Raw genomic sequence first — 19,884 nt, forward strand, 5'->3', positions numbered from 1 at the left:
AAACATGTACTTCACAATGGATTTTTAGATAAGCTCAAGTTTTGTTGTGTAACTTTTCTTCCAGTTGTGCATGATGGGAACTGCTGGCACAGAGGGAATGCATGAGAATAAATTCCAGGGTGATACTCTCATGGAGTTCAGTATGACAGTGTTTGGGGTTATTGCAATGACTTCTTTTCCCCATGAACTGTATCTTAGTGCTAGATTTTTAATTTTTTTTCAGGTGGGCTTCTATTTATCATCCAGAGCAAGTAACCAAGTTTGAGAGGATGAGTGGTTTTTGTTCAATCTGACTTGATTAATGAAATCAAAGGATTAAAATCAAAGGATTGTGTCAGGGTGGTGTCACATCAGCAGTACAGTGAATGTCACTGTACCTTTACCTCCTTTTTCCAGTCTTCAGATCATTTTGTGCTAGTATGAAGATGCATGTAGCCATATTCATTGCCTGTAGGTTGATTTGTCAGTGAATCATCTTGGCATAATCCACCATGGCTACAAAATAATGCGTGAAATTCAAGAGGACAGTCAAAGTAAGAAAAATCCTCTCTAGGTATGTAATCCGAAGATTTTTTTTTTTTTTTTTAGGTTGAATTTAAGAAATTAAGTCTTAAATTCTTAAGTACTTAGCTGCCTGTCAGAATGCTGTAGAAGGAACCAAAAGTTAATGACATGAAAAAAAGCTGGGCAGAGATTAGAAAACAACAACAAAAATCCCCTAATCGTTTTTTTGACAGAAAGAAAAGGCTTTCAAATATTTGTGTTTGGTTTTTAATGAAAAAGAGATATGTCTGAGATACAACTACTTTGAAAAGATATTTCAAAATTGAAGCAAAACTTCTCAAATGCTGTTTATATTAGCCTGAAAGCAAGACAGTTGCAATGTTTTCAAGATACTATGGAGTTATTTTTTTACTTGTTTTAGAATGTGGATTTTCTTGTCTCTTCAGCTTTTGGACAAGAAAGTCATGAGATGTCCAATTCTAATTATGCAGTTACAAAATCCATGTTTACTGATAACCAGTTCTAGTGTGTCATGCAGCGTGCTAGTGCTGCTTTGACTGTGGATGCTTTCTGGCAAATTTTAATTTCATGCAGCCTTTTTCTTGGACACTTCCATTGTTATTCTTTTCCTGCACTCTCCAAATGAGGAAGCTAAAATCTTCAGTTATCTTCAGGTATATCTGGATAGCAGAGGTCTGTTTACTCCTGCACATTGCTGTCATTGTCTAGGGTTTGGCACTGCTTTGCACCAAAAGATTTCAGTGTGTTACTAAAATGTACTAGACTGAGTATTAAACTACAGATCAGTTAGAAACTGGAATAGCATTTAGTTTTCCCTGTGGAGAAGAGGAAAGCTCTGTGTAAGACTGTCAGCACATAAAGATGTTCCTGTCCACAGAAGTTTTTTCAGAACAGGAGAACTGTCTTCCAATGTGTCTCAACAAAAACCCAATTCGTATAAAAACTCAAATGTAGATGCCTTGTAAGAGGTGGAAGAAAAAGTGTTATGTATATCATACTTTGCTTCGTATAACATACTATAACATGAGTATAACATACTTTTTGCTTGTTATTCTAACACCGCTGTTGTTAGAATAATCTCATGCTATTAAAGAAAAAACTAAGAAGCTTACACTACATAAACCAAACTGAGCTCTTGTTTTTCTTCAATTACATTGGATTAGTAAATTAGAGTAGATTAGTAAAATCCTTCTGCACTAAGAAGCTTAAAAATGGAGGCAGATAATTGATTAAAAAGAAGTCATTTCATACTTGTATTTTACAGGGAAAGTAGAGTGCTTGAAGTAGATTTTGACTTGTTTTTAGTTTTGAGTTTGGGTTAAGAACCCAACTGTAATAGGAAGAGAATGGAGTTGTTAGTGAGGGACAGAGTCTTTTTGCAGTGACAGGGGTTTGGCCTTTGTTTTCAGGATTTCCTCTCAGCACTGAAGCCAGGCTGTTCTATTCTCCACTATGAATCCAGTTTTACTGTAACAAATGATGTGGTGAGTTTCTGGGAGATGAATGCTGAGACCAAATCATATTTCGCTGGAGAAGTTTCAAGACCAAGAGCAAATCTGTCCTGTGTAATAAGTCTTTCTTAGGTGGGTCAAGAGGTCTAACAATAAAGGTTCACCACATGCATTTTTACTCATTATTGCAAAACTCTAAAGCAGAAAACGTAACATACCACAGGCTACACATGAAAACGCTTCTTAGTCATTTTTGTGACAAAAAATCTAAAGTTTTTTTGCTGTCATTGCTGGTGGAGTTCATACCATGAAGCACAACTCATTTCATTATCAGGAAAATTAATCGTTCTCTGGTAATTGTGTGACATCAGGAAAAGAGTGTATCTAAGGATGTGTTCAGATAAACTTTTGCAACACTTCATGTGGTTTAAACAGTGAATGCTTTTTCTGTAGAAACTGCTTGTTACTGCTCTTTTAGTTTATCTGCCATCAGCCTTTGCAAATGGTTTTACAGTTCCAGCTCAGTCCTGAGCTACACAGTTTTCTCAGTGCTGGAAGTTTGGCTGCAGTTTTGTTCGGTGGAACTTCTATGTTCTATTCCTCACATCTGCATGTCTTCATAGCAGCAGCAGCCAGCTCATATAAGATGTGGTGTGTCATTCTCCCTCTGCCTTTGCCCCAGAGGAAGTGCCTGAGTTACCAAATAATGGACATGGACTCCGGCCATTTATGGCTGCATTAAGCCCTCCTGCTGTAGGAGGTCTCTCTCACACACACTTTACCTGTTCTTAGTCAAAGAGTATTTATTGTTCATTGTTTGTAAATTGTGTATCTGCCTGGTTGTTTCCTCAGATTTAGGGGGTAGTTGTTGATTCACAGTGAACTGAAAAAGGTAATGGTTCTGCAACCATTTGACTCCTAGGAAATCGTAAGTGAATTCTGTCAGAAGCTGTTAACTGTGTTCCCTGTTCCCATCATTTTGCACCTGATGAGGAAGGAGGCAGGGGTGGATGGAGAGCAAACCTTCCATTCTGCTGGTGCAGTTCCTGGAAGAGTCACTGGTTATTTGGCTTCTGAAAACCTGCATGTTGAATATTCCATTGTCATTTTGACTTTGGTGGCCACTCAACCTGTGGTGCTATTGCTGATGACTTACTTAAATGTTCTCCTTGTCTGAGAGAGAATTACTTATTTCCATTGTATTACTACAGTAAACACATGACCTGTTTTTCTTCTTGTAGTTTCTGCAGTCTATGATTCTACCCTTAATTTCAGAAATAATGAAAATCCAACATTGCTGGGAGTTCTAAATGGAAAGAAATACCATGCAGATTTATATGTAAGGCAAGTAATCCATATTTTAATTCCTTGTAAGCAGGAGTATGTACTTTGGAATCACACTTGGTCAAATATGGGAATGTTTTCAAGTGGGTAACAGAAAGCAGATCTCTACCAACCTGGCTTCACTGAACTTCAGTTAGGAAGTGTTTCTGGTAAAGTTCTGTGATTATAAGTATGTGAGGAGCCCATAAACATCTACAGAAATTTTTGTTTGTTGGTTTTTTTTATTCATTTGTGTGTCTGTTAGCTCAGCAGCAGCATTGGGGCCTCTTTTCACTTTCTTGGCCAAAATACCAAACACAATCTAAGTGTTCAGGTGGAGTTGACTATACCTGTCTCTCTGGCACAGGAGTTCCAGAGATAGTCCCAGTTTCCTCTGGTGGAGGTCAGGCTCAGGATTTTCCCATCTGGTCATTGTTGATGTATTTGACAGCTGCGTCCTCCCTACCAAGAAGGGGGTTGTTTAATGAAAAAAAACATTACCTGGATTCCTTTTCATTAGGGTTTCTATAAATTATGAATACCCTAATGGATTCCCATGATTTTAATGGGAAAGAGCCAATTCCCAGGTGAGGTTCTACCAGCATCACCTCTGCTACAGGCATCAGGGCATGTGATGATGTAGGGTTGGAACACAGGAGCCTAGAAGTGATGCTGCAAGAGACCAGGAGTTCATCATAATCCCCTAAGAGCTATCCTGGACCAGTGAGTTGGTCCAGTTGCTTTATCCTGGAAAGCAACATGAAGTGGAATAGGGTGACCTTTTCTTTCTGCTTCTCCTTTTCTGCCTGTTTGAAAAAGTATTTATTTCAGAACTGTTTTTGTCCGAGGATAAAAATCAAGTTTCTCTTGATTCCTCGTTCCACGTGGTAGCTCACCTTGGTGTCCTCCTGTTTGGTGTGCACATCCTGGCTGGATGGCATTCACAGAGCCTGCCTGTGGATGTCAGCTCCAGCAGAGCAGAGGAGTTCCTCTTGCTGCGTCTCCCTTTGCACCATTCCAACCTGCTGCAAGTCAGTCTGTCACAGCATGGAAATTGCTTTTCACAACCTAGGGTAGCTGCTTGCCCATCCTATAAAGCTGTTACAGGCAGGGTAAACCTCATGGCTAAATTTGTTCTGACAATTAGTTGGGGACTATCATAGATTTCTTCAAAATTTCCTCCCTATTTGTTTGTTGAAGTGCTGTAGGTGTTCCACAAGTTTAAAAAAGGTGAAAATTGTAGTGAGTCTTCTGTCAGATAATCTGTCTGTATAATGCAAGTGCTGTTCATGAAAGTCAAAGTATTTAATATTCTTCAATTTCTCTTGTTTATCATTGGCAGGCGGATTCCACTAGAGGATGTCCCAAAAGATGAGCAGGAATGTTCTACCTGGCTCCACAAACTATATCAAGAAAAGGTTGGTTTTCTGTCAAGACAGCACTTGGGAGCCACCAGTGCTTGCTTATTTATAGTGCTAGTAGACCTTTATAGTGTGCATGTGTAGTGTCCTAATTCGGAGGCTTTGGAATGAGTTGGTTTGTTAGATTTTTCAGGGTAGGTGCTCTGTTTCTCCATATACAAACTGATCTCATGGTGCCAGTCATGATCACTTTCATTTTATACATACAGCAACAGGAAGAAAGCTTGAGCAAACCTTTCTACAGCAGTTTAAGCCTTTTCTTTAAAAGCATTAGGATGCAAAAACCAAAATTGCCTTACTGCGTTCTGATTGCTAGAAAGATACCCTTCCCCTAGAAGACACTTTCTTAATCAAGAATTTGTTGGCTAAATAAAATATTTTCTTCACTGTATTAGTATTTTTGTCCCTTGTTTTTCCCTGCCTTTTTTACCAAGGCACAAATCCAGCATTAAAAGGACAAGCTGATAAATTGTTTTCACACTGTGGGTATAGAAGGCATGCATTTAAGATTCCAATTTAATAGGATGGGGAGAGAATAATAATGATTATGTTTGTAGATGCCCAGTGGTTTTTTTGTTTGTTTGTTTGTTTTTTTCTTTTTTGCAAATGTTTTCATATTATTCCTTCAGTCTCTCAGAATCTTTCTTCTGGGCTGTTTTTGTGGCTATTGGAGATAGTTGTTGGGGGATGTGCTTTTTGAATGCACACAGTACTCCCATCTCAATCAGTGGGAGTCATAGGTATGCATGGCATGAGGGCCTGGCAGCTTTCTTTGCTTCAATACCTTGACCAAAGTTATGTATTCACACTGGAATGCAGCAGTGCTTTGGATTTAGAAATTACAGAGTGGTTTGGTTTCCTCTTGCTAGGACAGCAAAATTCTGCTGTGCCATTTGTTGTGCTCTTCCCTGGACACCACATTAACATTTTTGTATTGATAGTGCCCTGGCTGTTCTCAGTTTCAAACCATGACTGTTTCTGGTGTAATTCATAGCTCCTCTAAGCAGCTTGCTTACAGGAATGTGGAAAGTAAATGTGTCTTGGAACCTCATTTGTAGGTCTACTCCCTTTGCCTCTTGATCCCCCTTCTCATAGTTTGTGCCCTGATTCAGGCACAACCCCCAGCACCTGTGCAGGAAAGCAAGGTGTTACCCACAGGTCCATGTACATGCACATGGTCCTTTTGCTCAACACTGCAGAAGTCCACTTTCTGCTAGTGTGACTTTGTAGCCCTGTTTCATGTCCCAGAGAACTATTCAGATGTTTGTAAGACAAGAACATAAGTGTGAATGTGGTGATTGTTTTCCTGAATCCTTTATTACATAGTTGCAGTAATGCACTCCAAGATTTTTCTGTTATTCCCTCTTTGGCAAACGGTTGCTTCTAGTGTAAAGAGAGTGTACTTCTATCCTTCATAATATTATACTGTACAGTATATCATAGTATTCTTCATAGCTGTTCTTCATGACAACTTCATTTGCTGGTTGGTTAAGTCTCTGGTTTCCTATTTAGTACAGGAGTGAAGTTTTGCATCAAGGAGTGAAGTATGGTGTGTTCAGTTTTCCATTCCACTAAAACCTTTTTAGGCTATGTGAATGTTTTTGATTGATTAGGGCTGGAGGGAGTTGTTTGTTTGTGTTTTAGTTTGGGATTTTTGGTGGTGATTTTAGTTTTTCTCTGAAGGCAACAGGTTTCTCTTTCTCCAGCTGTTTTACTTTAGTGAAACCTATTTCTTTGCAGTCATTCCTGGTTTACTGAAGCCCATGTCTTTGTAAAATCAGACTGGCAGAATATAGAGCAGGGATAACTTCTTCCAGAGTTCTGAGATGATGAAAGTCCACCTGCAGGGTAAAATATAATTTTATTCCACCTTTCTGACCTGTATTTTAAAATGGCAATAGGCTATTAGGTCGGATAACAAACAGCAGTGCTGCCCAGGTGCTGTTTCCAAAAATTAATTCTGTTTCAGATCATCTTCAGAGTCAGAAAACATTTATGTTATAATGTTAAAAAATGTTATTCAGAGGGCAGTAATTAATTGCAAGTTATACATGCATCCCCTGCTTTGTCTGTTTTGGTTGCAGCACTTCAGCTGCTGTTTCAAAGACAAGATGTGCACGCTACTGGAAAGCTGAGACTCTATTTTAACACGCATTATGGTTCCCTGTGCCGTCTGTTATTCTCAATAAGTTTGATAATTTTGCTGTAGTTTTTCAAGACTCATACAGTGTGCTGAATTCTACTGTAGTAGCATGATTTAGTGGCTGGAGAGTGCCACAAGTGCTGAGGTCAAGGTCTGTGCACTCAAGATGGACCAGGATTGCAGAGCTGTTGGAATGAGTAATGAAATCAGGAGTTACTGTACGTGTACATGGAGGGGCATTAATTTTTTTAAAAAAATATTTATTTCCCCATATTGACATCAGCTAAAGAGTGAGGGTCCTTAAGAAAAGCTTATTCTGTTGTTTTTACCTTCCTGTCTGATCTCACTTACATGTACCTCTATCTGAGGTACTTCTCCCTGGGAGCCTGTCATGTTTATGTTCTTGCTATTTAACACTTCATTTTTTGGCTTAGTCACTGCTACAAATGCAGTTGAACAGAGTCCTGCCAGATGAACAGTGGCATTGTGCTGCTGCTCTAAACCAAACATTGTTCTCCTTCCTTTTCCAGGCTTGCAGTCAATACCATGTCCATATGCTTCTTCCTCACCGGGGTGGGGTAGATTTTGTCCTTCCACATATGGCCAGCACTGTATCAGTTAGTTCCAAATTATAACACAAGTTCAATTTGGGTTACACATTGCCTCTTCGTTTTATTTCTTTCTTTTTTTTTTTTAGCTGCCATTGCTAGAAAGGCTCCCTTTGACTTATACAAGGACTGGGTTGAGGATCTTTTTTGGCAGGTCTGATGAGGTAATATAAAGTAGTCACAACTCTGCTAGTCCTTGCATGTTTGTTTTCTTTTTTTTAATCTCCTTACAGCCTCAGTGCCTGAAGTAGAAGTTCTGCTTGAGAACATTAATTTCCATTAAAAAGAGAGCAAGCTTCTAATTCTTCTTGCTTATAAGAGAAGCTTGGAAAACAGGGTCCAAAAATATATACAGGAATGTCCTAGGGAATCAGCAAAGCCTAACTGAAGAGGAGAAGTGTACAGAACTCCAGTGGTTTGGGAACAAAGGTTATATTTTTGGATACTCATTCTTTGTGGGCTTCTTCACGAAGGGGCCACAGTATACCTCTACCGTCAGACCTCCTGGTGGGAATGGGGAGGAGAAATCCAGTTAGCCTCTCACAAGGAGATGGATGTTCCCTGATTTCCCCTCACTGCATTACCCCTCCCCCTCACTGTCTGAAGTAACTTAGATTTAATGGGGCAATAGGGGGAGCATGTTTCCGTGTTGGAATGTGATACCTGCATGGATGGAATTTATTACAAACAAAAAAGAAGCTCTGTAGGCAGAGGAATTAAAGGAACTTAATGTGAGTAAGGTGATTTTAGGAAATGGTGAGGTGTATTATCTATTTAAAGCCTGACTTGTTGCTGGGTATCATAGGTACCCTTGCAAAAGCTTTCAAGACAGATGAACCCATAGATGCCTTTTGCAAGTGAATGAACATATTTAAGGGTAAAGAATCCTAACTGAAGAGCTGTTCCCCACAAGAGTGGGAAATGTGATGGAGCTGTTGGCATTGACATTGTTTTGCCTTTTGCATTTGTTTTCCATCTGTCTCAAGTCTCTCGGTGAGGTGTGGTCAGTGGTTTTGCTGCCCCTCATGCTGTGCAGAGCCAACAAAGAAAACCCTGCTGCACTTGTTTCAAGTGTCCTGCTCTCTGTAGTAGCAGGCCCTCTAATGGCAGTGCCAGCAATAGTCGGGAATTCTTCACTTTCCTGGGTAATACCAGTATTTGGAAACCTAACTGTATGTAGTAAATTCAGTTTACTGATGATGAGTAGCTCTGCATTGTAAAGCAGTCTTCACTGTACTGTGAAGAAAACTTCATATGCTGTGAGCTCTGTTGAAGATGGCTCAGTAGTTAGCCACAGTGATCCCACTACAGTCCAGCTCACATGAGTCAAACACGATTTTTGTAATCTCAAAGAGAGTACAGTGCTTTAATTCCTGCATAATCCCTTAAAAGTTGAACATTCACTTTGAAATAGATAAGTGGTAACAGCTTGTAATTGCTCAAGTTGCTATTAAATAAGTAAAGAATTGTTTGTGTCAGCTGGAGTGTAAGTGTAAAATCATAGTGTAGTAGAAAAAAATACTCTTTCAGTTATTAGTCTCGACTTTCCTAGAATTTTTAGAAATCAAAAATCCTTTCTTTAAAGAAATATCATACTTCCTTCTGATTAAGGGAATTTTTTATGTCAGTCTAATCCTGACTTTATTAATTAACCATTTTTTTTGTGGTAACAAAGATACATAGATAAAAAATTAATAATCTTTGCTTTTGAACAAGGAGGGAGGGAGGGGGGTTTTCCCCCACCCACTTTTGATATCTTGGGTTGATGAGATCAGTAAATGCAATGCTATTCACCCACTTGGGCTATAAAGGAAGGTACTGAATTCAAAGTCTCTCATTTAAAGCATCTGTTTTAAAAACAGATGCTACAGAACAGAAAAAAACCAACCCCCATGTCATTATGCTCCCTGTATTGTACTTAAAGGTTGAGTCATTTGCTCAAAGCCAGTGAGAGATTTTGTACTGTTTACACATTAAACTGCCTGTAGAGAGGTTCAGTACCCAAACTTCCTACCACGAGCACCATGGAAGCAAGAGGTGAACAAGACTGTGTCCATGGGACAAAGACAGGAGGTGGTGGTGCTTCAGAGTGTGGGACAAAATGGTGCCTGGTCACGTCTTCTGATAGTTTTGTGGGTGCTGTTTGAGAGCAGCAGTTGGAAAAAACAAGAGGGGACAGAGGATGCTGCTGAATATGGAGCCCAGACACTTCCTGGCTTACCTGCTATTTTTGGGCAGTGGCTGTGGTTCCTGCTCAGAGAGTAGTGCTCTCTGAGGAGCTCAGAGGAAGCTCAGCAGTGATGTCTGCATTGCTGCAGGAGTGTACATCCCATCATCCCTCCTGTTTTCCTAGGCTGCTGTGCTCTCCAGGTATGGCATTTTTCAGGCTGCTGTGTGTAGGAGAAAGAAAGTTTTCACACATCAGTGTATGCTTCCTCTCTCTTTTTTTTTTCCTTTTTTTTTCCTTTTTTTTTTTTGTGACTCTGTGTTAATTGACTTCAAAGTACAAGCTTTCCAGCCATCAGCTGGTCTTTGATCTTCCCATGTGGTTACAAGCCTCCAGAAGGAGGAACATCAAAGCCAGGAATGACTAGTTTTGTTGGCAGATGGGGATTAAATTGTTGCTCTCCTTTGTTCTACTAGGATGCATTCCAGGAAGAATATTACCGCACAGGAACCTACCCAGCAGTCCCTACAGTACCACCCCGTCGACCATGGACACTTTTGAACTGGCTTTTCTGGGCCTTATTGCTGCTATATCCTTTGTTCAAGCTGCTCATCAACATGATCAATAGTGGATCATCACTGACACTGGCTAGTTTTGCATTTGTCATTATAATAGGTAAGTTTTCTGATACAAAAAGATTACTTACAGGGTAACTGCCCAGTAGGATTTACTGAGGTTTGCTAAATATAAAGATGATTTTTGAATTCAACCCAAGATGAAACAACCCATCTAGTATGTCCACTCTAGCCTGGACTAGGGTTTAAAAGATTATTTTTTGTTTACTTTTTTATAGTTGTACTGTTTTTTGTAAGAGCTTCATACAAAATTTTCTGTTTCTGTAGAATTCAAACAGTGACTTCTCAGTGGGTTGCCTACAAAAGGCTTTCATTTCTTGTGTTGTGTGTTGTTGTATTCTACTTTAAATACTTAGAAGAGTGGCACAAGGGTAATTTATTCCTTTGAGAATGCTTTTCAGTCATAGTCTGATGTGTCATACACTGGTAATCCAGGAACTTGTGATAAAGCACAGCCCGTTGTGGCCATTTACTCTGATTTATGTAGCACAGGGCATGGACTGTCACAGGCGATACCTACAGTTCCTGTGGCAGTTCTGACCTGCCTTGGTTTGTACTTCAACTAGTATGATATTTAAGAGGAGGAAGGAGAACAGAACAAGGAACTGGCCCAAAGAAAGGGAGGGAGATCTTATTTGGTGTTCTTCATGGAAGCAGGAACCTGGTCAGTTTAGCAAATTGCATCATATCTGGGTATCTGTGACTTAGTGCTGGTTTGAAGAATAAGTTCTCTTCCAGAATAAGCCATACATTTTTAAAGCAAATATTTTCTGTGATTGCACTGACCACCATAGGTATGTATGACTTCATCACCTTCATAGCTGTGTATATTACAAACAACCCTGGAAAAAGAAACAGAACTTCACAGTCTTCCTGGCTCTGAGAGAACTCGGATACAGAGCTGACTTAAAAAGCTATGTCCAGAATAGCAACATAGAGGAGATAGGAAAATGTGGAGCATTTTCTTGTCTCAGAAGTGGATCCTTGCTCACTACCCAGGAAATTGTTCCTAGCACATAACATTTCTTTGCATTCTCAGAAGTCTGAATCTTGAGCTAGATTGATCAAGATTAACTAACATCCTTTTAGCCATCTGCGAAGAGTTTGATGTGGTAGGCACACAGTATTATTTTTCAGAAACTGTCCACCAAAAATGCACAAATGATGCATTGAGCTCCTGTTGATGCTTCTTATAGAGGTAATTGGAGAAGGGACAATTTGTGTGTGTGTGTGTGTGTGTGTATGCAGGCAGGAAATTTCCTTGCTGGTTCTTTGAGCCAGAGGAGAGGGAAAGAGAGGAAGGAAAATGAGCATGGATAAGGTCCAGCACAATAGTTGTTACATTAGGTGGACAGGGTAGAAGAAAGAAGCAAAATAGAATCCTGAGTTCTTGTCTTCATCTGGAGAAATTGTTGGTGCTTGTCAGCCTGGAAATGCTTTGTGTAAAATGTGTAAGAATTCCTTGCAGCAGCAACTACAAATTAAAACCTCCTTTTCCACTCAGCTTACTTGCTGGAAGTCACAAGCAATGCCCCCTTCCCCTTCTCTGTCTGGTGAAGAGGATGGGAGTGTGGAATGAGCACTGTGGTTGGGGTGTGCTAGGAATGGGAGGCAATGGAAATTCAAATCCCTGTCACTTGCAGAGAAAGGTGGATCAGCCTCCCCTGTGCTCCTGTGCAAAGTGGGTAAAGGGCAGTGGGTGGGACGAGGTGTGACACCATTGCAAATGCTACTGCATGGCAATTTGCTCAAGAGGACGTTTGTTCTGCCTTTGCAAGAAATGCTGGCCTAGTCTGTTTGGTGCTGGATTGTGGAATGGTGGCCTAATGGTGCACTGAAGCATAGCTACTGCAAAATGGTTTGAAGTTCTCATCTTTCCTTCAGCATTTTCCTTTTGATTCAGTTTCTCCACTTAGCAGACTGGTTGGTTGGGTGCCATTTCAAAGTGCTCCATGCCTTATGAACCCTCCACAGGGAGCCTCACACCATTCAGGGTTTCTGGAGTTTAACCTCAGGGGTGACTGTTTTACTGCTTGGCATTGCAGCATTTGTGATAGTTTTGGATTTAGCCCTTTATAATTCAGCTGAGTGACACCACACCCCCCTCACCCTGTACCCTAAGCCTAATACAATCTTGCCATTGGTGACCTAGGTCACATCTTTTCTTTATCAAGGAGAAAGACCCTGTAAAGGAAAAAAACCTATGATGCTACCAAGAATAGACAGCAAGAACTACCTTATTTTCTTTTTTTCCCCCTTTTCTTGCTGTCTTACTGCCCACTTACCATTCTTCTGCTTCTAGCCACAATGAAAGGTTAATAAGCAGGCTGCTCTGAGTCATCTCTTGAATGCAGTGATAATCCGAAGGATTTATCTGTAATACTGGAGCTGCCAGAAGACTCGAGCAGCAGCCTGATGCCAGAATGTGCAGCAACATTGGGTGTGAACTCCTAGGCTGCCAAAGCCCAGCAGAGAACACCTTAAGGATGTGTGGTGTGCACTGCTGCTCTATACACACCTTCCCTGCCTGTGGGCTGGTGCATCTTGCAGCCCTCTGCTGGCTCTGCAGCAGCTCAGTTCCCATTTCACACGTGGCACCGCGGCCAGTCCCGAAGTGCCTGCAATTGCCTGGAATTTGCCCTGCAGTGGAGGACCCCTGGTAGAGGCTGCTGCCCAGTCAGACTGATGACCAGGGAATGAGAAAGATTATGTCACTTATGAGCAGATAGCAGCCACTGTAAAGCTGTGAAGGGAAGAGAATACATGGGAGTGGAAAAAAGCTCAGCCATTAGTCAAACCAAACAAAACGTAGAGCTGGTTTATCCTGGTCACTTAAAACTGGATGTGTCATTAGATGCCAAAAAGAACAACAGTTACCTTAGCATGTTATAGACTTTCTGTTTTACTATATTCCTTTGAAACCTGTGTTTGGGAGTAATTGGTCTCTTTCTGTGGAAGCAGGAAAAACCCTCAGCCCAAGCTGTCATGGTGACTTTCGTAACCAACAGCTGAGTTTCTGTAGCAAGGCCATTCTCCCCTAACTGTGTCCTGTATCCTAAGAGAGGGGGTCTCTGACACAAATCTTCTGGATGTGTTGCAGCCATCTGTTGACAGAGGAGCAAGCAGTATCTTATTCTGCAGTTTGCCTCCAGCTTTAGGCAAGGGCTCCAAAGTGACTCCTGCAGTGGCTGGGAGACAGTGGAGCAAACACAATTTGGAGTTTGTGGCTCTTGGTGGCAGCTGGAACTGTCTGCCCAGCACAGCCAGTCACAGCAAAGCAGGGAGGGACTGTGTTTGCTGTCTTTACAGTGGGTGTGATAATTGTACTTGGTAGCTTAACAGTGTAAAAGGAAGGTGTTTCTGTAGAATGGAGGGATTTATCAGATGACAGAATCAGCTCTTCCCATTGCTCCTAGCAGACCTTTTCTCACTGTTTATAACAGAAGCACACGGGTAGTGGTTTGGTTTTTTTCTATGGCATTTTGACAACTCACCTGATACTCCAGAATCAGGAATTTTACTGCAGTCCCTCATAGTCCATTGTAGAAGATTGCTGGTTTTCAGTACCTGATACAGGTGCAGAGAAGCACAAAATAAACCTTTTGTGATAGGGCAGAGTAACTAGGAGGTCCTTTTACCTGGTACTCACTGCATTGTTTCTAGATTTACATTTGTCCTTTGGCTAGTTTCTGTGTATTGTGCTCTCCAGTAAAACACTGCCTTGTAAGTAACTGGCTGTTCAGGTGGAAAGAGCTGTAAGAAAAGTGCTCCACTGGAGCTGGAGTGGAAGGACAGTAATCCCTCAGACCCTGACTCTGAGATCTAAGGACAAATAACCAATGTATGTACAGCTCTGCTTGCTTAGCTCAGCCCTTAATAAATGACATTTCTTTATACTGTGGATTCTGTCCCCTTACGCTTTGCTGTGCAGCAGCTTGGCTGTTTATACTCCCAACAGTCATCCACTGTGCTCATACCTTACCGCTGGTCGGGAACTGGGAGCCCTTTGTGACATTACTTGAATACTACTTACTACAAGGCAGTTGCTGCTCCAGAGGATAAATGCCCAAGTAGTTTGAGTGACAAAAGTGTTTTGAAAACCAGCTTTCGTTTCACAGGACACATGGCAAGAGGCTTAGGTACTTAGCTCACAGCAACAATTTAAAACTTGGTGCTGATATTTTGGTGCTGAAGCAGCGAGCATGTCTGTCAAATGTCAGTATCTGTATTTGACAGCAGCTTCTTTTTTTCATCCTCCTTCTTCCCCAGTCTCATTTGGCTTCAAAGAACCAAATGTTGGGTTGTCTTTCGTGTTTTGATAACTTTTGTTAAGGAGGACACCCACCCTCCGTGCTCTAGAAGTAATTTATTGTAAAGCTGTCAACAGCAGTTAAAAGGGGAATGTATGCAGAAGACGAGAGAGTTTTTAAAGAGAGCAGCAGCTATTATTCCATGTTTAATGCTGAAAACACAGTGGCATCTGGGCTGATGTCGTGGAGCCAGCAGCTAATGTATCAGTTGTAGGCGAGAGACGTGTCCATCTGAACCCAGTGCAAGTAGTGGTGAGCCAGCTCGGATTCCAGGGAACTACTGTGTGTGTGCTGTGCACTGTGTGTGTGGAATCACATTGCAAACCCTGGGACGTGGCAGTGTCCAGGAGCTAGAGCACGTGCTGGAGCACGATATGACCTGGGCAGCGAGACTGGCAATGCCTGCAGGTTGAGATGGATGGAAGGTGAGGAGGGGACAAGCCAGCAGAGTTGTTGAAAGTTTTACAACAGGATACAAACCACGTGCAGGATCATGCCTGTGTTGATTCTGCCTTTTGGCGGAGCTGCCAGCTAGTCTGGCCTTTCAGCCTGGTACCTAGAAATAGGGGGACTTGGGGTGGGTTTTTTGCATTTTTGTGTGAGTCTGTTGCTTGTTTCTTCTCCTTGATAATATGTAGGATAGACCCTCAATGGAAATGTCCACCATTCATACAGTCTTTAGTTGTACAAATCTTCATTTCAATGGATAACCTATATACTCAAGCACAAACTATATGTGGGGAATTTTTATGCCCCTGCCTGCTGTGCTGCTTATACCACTTGCTGCGTGGTAAAAAGGCAGGGTAACAGATGAGAAAAAATCCTGAGCTGTAAGAGAAAAGGTGGAAATCCTTTTGAGCTAAGGTTTGCTGAGGGATGAGATAGTACATGTGGAGGTGGTAGTTTTCTTGGAGCTAAAATGTGTTCCAAGAAAGAGATTACACTATTGGCTCTCTTGGTGGTGTGAGCTCAGCCCTCCTTGAGCCCCCAGCACTCCAGCAAGCAGAGCAGGTCCTCAGCAACCTCCTGCATCTTTTGGATGCTGACTAATGGTGGGTACAAAGATGCAGGAGCTCAGTTACCTCAGTTTGCTGTGGAGTAGCACAGGAATGCTTCAGCCAACAGCATCTCATGCACTTCTCAGGGTGGTCTTAAGCCATCACAGATACAAAGTTAGGTGCTGCTGATTAGCTTCTGTTTGATATCCCTTTCTCCCCTTTCTTGAAGAAAAAAACCCTGAAGTTCCTTTTACTACAGTTGTATGTAAAAAAACTCGAGTGAATAAATCCTTAAATGTGATGGTGTTGCTCAGGTCTGCACTGAGGCTCCAGGAGAGCTGAGGCAAGGGGACAGTGCAAGGACGGAACGTGCTTTCCACGTGCTTGACAAACATGAGTAGTCCTCTTCTCCTTGCACCCCACTTTCCCCAGGGTGCTGAAGGCTACAGGGTGAAGTGGGGATAGAAGGCAGTGGCAGCTGCCAAAAAAAAAGACATCTGAACTGCTGACCTAGTTTTTTTGTGCACAGGCATTCTTGGAACTGGATGAAATCCCCAATATGATGTGTGGCTGCTGTAACAGCTACTCATATTTTTGCTCCGTGTCCATCTCCAGATGCTCTTTCTATTTCTTGTGGTTAAAATCTTAATGATTCCATGCTTACTATTATGTTATGATCCCAGACTGCAGGCTAGATATTGGATCTTTCTCTTGTGTTCCCTAACTCATGGCCAGTTAAATGTCAGAGATGGTTTTCTTTCTTTCTTTCTTTCTTTCTTTCTTTCTTGTCTGTCTGTGAGTGAAGCCCTTTGTCTGTCTCAGTGGTGTGTGTTTCTATTCATGGGCTGAGAGTGGAGTGTAAGTGACAGTGAGTGTCCTCAGAGCCAGCTCCCTTTCTGGACTGGTCACTGCACAGCTCTGCCTGTGAGAGGGCCTTGCTTTCCTGGCATCCACAAGACCCGAGGGCAGCCCCATGGGCAGACCAGCTTCCCAGTGTCCATCACGTGTGACTCATCCCTGGTATCCAGTTACCACTTGCACTCAGTTTTTAAAACTGTCAATTTACTGTCAGACTACACAGCAGGAGTCTGTAGTGATGGCTCTTTGTGGCTGATGTAGCTGTGCCAAGTAGCAGCTGGTAAAGCACAGGGCAGCACTGTTTGCCAGCTGACAGCCCCCTCCCTTTCCACTGCTAAAGAGAAAGCCAATGCCAGGACACGATGTTGTAGCAGCCCTGTGGTCCACAAGGGATGCCTGGTAGTTGGATGAAACCTCTGGATTCTCTTGGTGATCTCAGGCACTGACTTAACCATGAAGAGTCCTTTGGCTGGGGAGTATTTGTCCAGAGAAGTAAAGACTGAGGGGAATGAGACATTTAGAGCAGCTCACCTTACTGGGCCCTTTCACCATCAGTCAGAAAGACTGTGAGATTTGGAGGCTCAGGGGAGGCTTTGTTGGCTTTCTTCTTTTTTTTTTTTCTTTTTTTTTTTTTGGTTTGGTTTGGGTTCCTTTTTTTGGAAAGCATTCTGATCAGAGGGAAGATGTTTGTGACTTCCTAATAGGTTTAGGCCTGAAAGAAGCATGGCAGTTCTGAATGTGTACAGTAGCTGAGCAGAAGCTTGAGGAGTAACAGATTTTGGGCAGCTGAGCCCCTTTACAAAGAAACCAAAAGTGTGAGGGAAGGAGTTTAGGTTAGGTTGCATTCAATTTAGTCACTTTAAGTGCTACAGATAAATAAATAAAATAATCCTTGCACATGGTGAATTATTACCAGTGAATCATCTATGAAGGTATTCTAAATACAAAATATACCTGGTTTCTTGTAATAGAGTTTTTCATGAGCTATCATTAACAAATGCCACAACTTACCTTTTTTGTTTGTTTTTTTTTGTTTATCAAGATCTGAAGTTCCCTTGCACTTGCTTGTGCTCTTCCAGAGGGGCTGTTGAAAGCCAGCAGGATTCCCTTGCCCTGGCACAAAGGGCTGTGCATGCCTGTGCCTCTCACACCCATCCTGGTTCCTTGTAGCCTCTTCCCTGCTGCTGGGAGGGGACATGTTCAGCCTCAGGCTCTTCCTTCATGAGATGCCATAGGCAAATAGGTCGATGTGGAGGTGTGGGAGCATCGAATGCACCTTTCATCCAAGATCTCTTTCATGATGCTACACCAGTATGGATCTTCAGGCCTTGCCTCAAGCAGCAGCTTTAACTGTGTTTGTTTTGCAGCTTCTGTTGGTGTCAGATGGATGATCGGGGTTACAGAAATTGACAAGGGCTCCACCTATGGCAACAATGACAACAAGCAACAAAAAGGCAACAAGTAACAAAAGTAGCACCTTCACAAACTGCTTCAATCCAAAGGGAACAAATGCAACTGCTGAAAACTCTTGAGTGCATATCATGGTCTTTCAAGCGAGATCAGAGGACGAGTAGGTGCCGTGCATATCTGGATTTGTGCTCCTGTTGTTTTTCTCTGGGATTTGGGCTGGGTGACATGCTGGAATGATGCACTTCTTCATATGCTCTCAACAACAGGTTTGCACATGTGTGGTTGGTTTGTTTTCCTATGAAGTGTCTTAAGTTTTGAAGAAAAAAAAAAATTCCAGCATGCTTGTATGAAGAGACTTTACCTGGAAACTAACCAGAGGTGCAGGCTTTAAAGTCAGAAGATTGTTACAAGATTATTAAACTTGATAGTTGTGTAGATCACACAGTTTAACAACCATAACCTGTCAGTGTTTAAATACAGTACAGCAGGATGTTGTGCTTGGTTATAGCAGTATTGGACTGAAGCAGCTCTGCTGAACTGGCAGAACTATCATAGAGTTTTTGTACATCTAGAACTTATTCCCACAGTGTGCACTATATGGGCCCTTCAAAACTTCAGCCAGGCCCCCCTGGACATCCAGACACTGGACCCTGGCAGTAGCATAACCTGGATCAGAATTTGGCTTCATGGTCAGAGCAGAGCAAGTTACCCACTGCCCTCTCTTTCCTCAGACCATACATCCAAGGGATAGCTCAAACCTGCAAATCCTCATAGTAAATGCCATTTTTAGTTTGAAAAAACTGAGGTAGTAGAATTCCTCTTGGCTCTAAATGCTACTTAAAATTCCACGCCATCCTAACAGTTGTGGAAAGAAAATAACTGGGCATGGTATAGTGAAATAATGCAAAGTGTGCATTAAAATGGATGCCCCACACCCATACTGTTGTGATCCTAATTAATCTGCTTGTCTGTCTTTTCTGATAAATTAGTTTACTTGGTGCCTCATAATAGTCAGCCTGAAGTAATAGTAAATAAATTATCTTCTTCTGGGGAAGAGGAGGAGCTAGGAGAGAGACCTAGGACAGTGGGTATGGCTGATTTTTTAAAGTCTGTCTTGATTTTGCACCCTTCTGAATTAAATAAAACTAGAATCAAGCTCTGAGAAAAGTGGGGTTGCTTGGATATCCCTCGTACTGATTTCAGGGCAGCCACCTCCTGTTTCTAGACTTCCAGAGTAAAGGATCTGCAGGTTACCAGAAATAACTTGTTGAAAGCAGGGGAAAAAAAAAAGGAAAAGAGGGGACATTAACTAACAGCAGCTATCATTGGAAAAAAATCCCAGTTGTTTTAAGTACAGATCCTGGCACTGAATAGTGGAGGCTGTGATTGACACTTTCAAAGATAGTTGTTTTTGCTCAGCACAGGACTAAACCATGATAGTCTCTAGTGAAGAAAGTGAGTAGTCTTATTCTAGCTGCTGGTATGAAAAACATTGCTCTTTTCATATAATAAAACTGAGGCCAGAAGAAACAGGCTAATACAACACTGTTAAATCATTCCATGAAATATGTATTTGCTATTCAGTACATCAGATAATCTAGAAACTCACTTTTTTAATATTCAGCACCTAAAAAGCAGATGAAGTAGTGCTTTTAGCATGGAGCAGTAAGTCAAGTTTAGGGATTAGTGGAGGCAGTAAAATTTACAACACGAAGGAAGGAATAAGCCATGTGATGTGTGAGAGAGTGCTTTGGGAGCTTTTTGCCTCACACATCTTGTGTACACATGCATTCCCTATGCTTTCAGGAAGCTTTTGGGACTAGGTCATTCAGTGTCATGAACAGAGGGGGTTCATGGGCTCAGATGTACTTTTTAAGAGCCCAAGAGTAGAAAATACTGTAATATTTACAATGCTACTTAATAAAGCACATGCCCTGTACTCTCTTTGCTATAACACTCTTAACAGTGAAAAACTGAGTATTGCATCCTGTAGTAATGCTCAGGCTTAACAAGCCATCCTGAAGGCACTGTAGAC

The 19,884-nt window shown here is 41.7% G+C and overlaps 1 protein-coding gene across 1 annotated transcript in view; it reads left to right on the forward strand.

Annotated features, from left to right (window-relative positions):
- Positions 1 to 18,046, forward strand: part of AGPAT4 (1-acylglycerol-3-phosphate O-acyltransferase 4) — a 56,370-nt gene extending 38,324 nt beyond the window's left edge. Inside the window, exons 5-8 of the mRNA XM_062489174.1 lie at positions 3,218 to 3,320; positions 4,642 to 4,717; positions 10,115 to 10,313; positions 17,807 to 18,046. Of these exons, the coding sequence (XP_062345158.1) occupies positions 3,218 to 3,320; positions 4,642 to 4,717; positions 10,115 to 10,313; positions 17,807 to 17,904 (476 nt within the window). The 3' untranslated portion in view covers positions 17,905 to 18,046. The remainder of the gene's footprint in view (positions 1 to 3,217; positions 3,321 to 4,641; positions 4,718 to 10,114; positions 10,314 to 17,806) is intronic.
- The last annotated feature ends 1,838 nt before the right edge of the window (positions 18,047 to 19,884 follow it).

Source organism: Cinclus cinclus, chromosome 3 (assembly GCF_963662255.1).
Source record: "Cinclus cinclus chromosome 3, bCinCin1.1, whole genome shotgun sequence".
In the NCBI taxonomy this organism is placed as follows: Eukaryota; Metazoa; Chordata; class Aves; order Passeriformes; family Cinclidae; genus Cinclus; species Cinclus cinclus.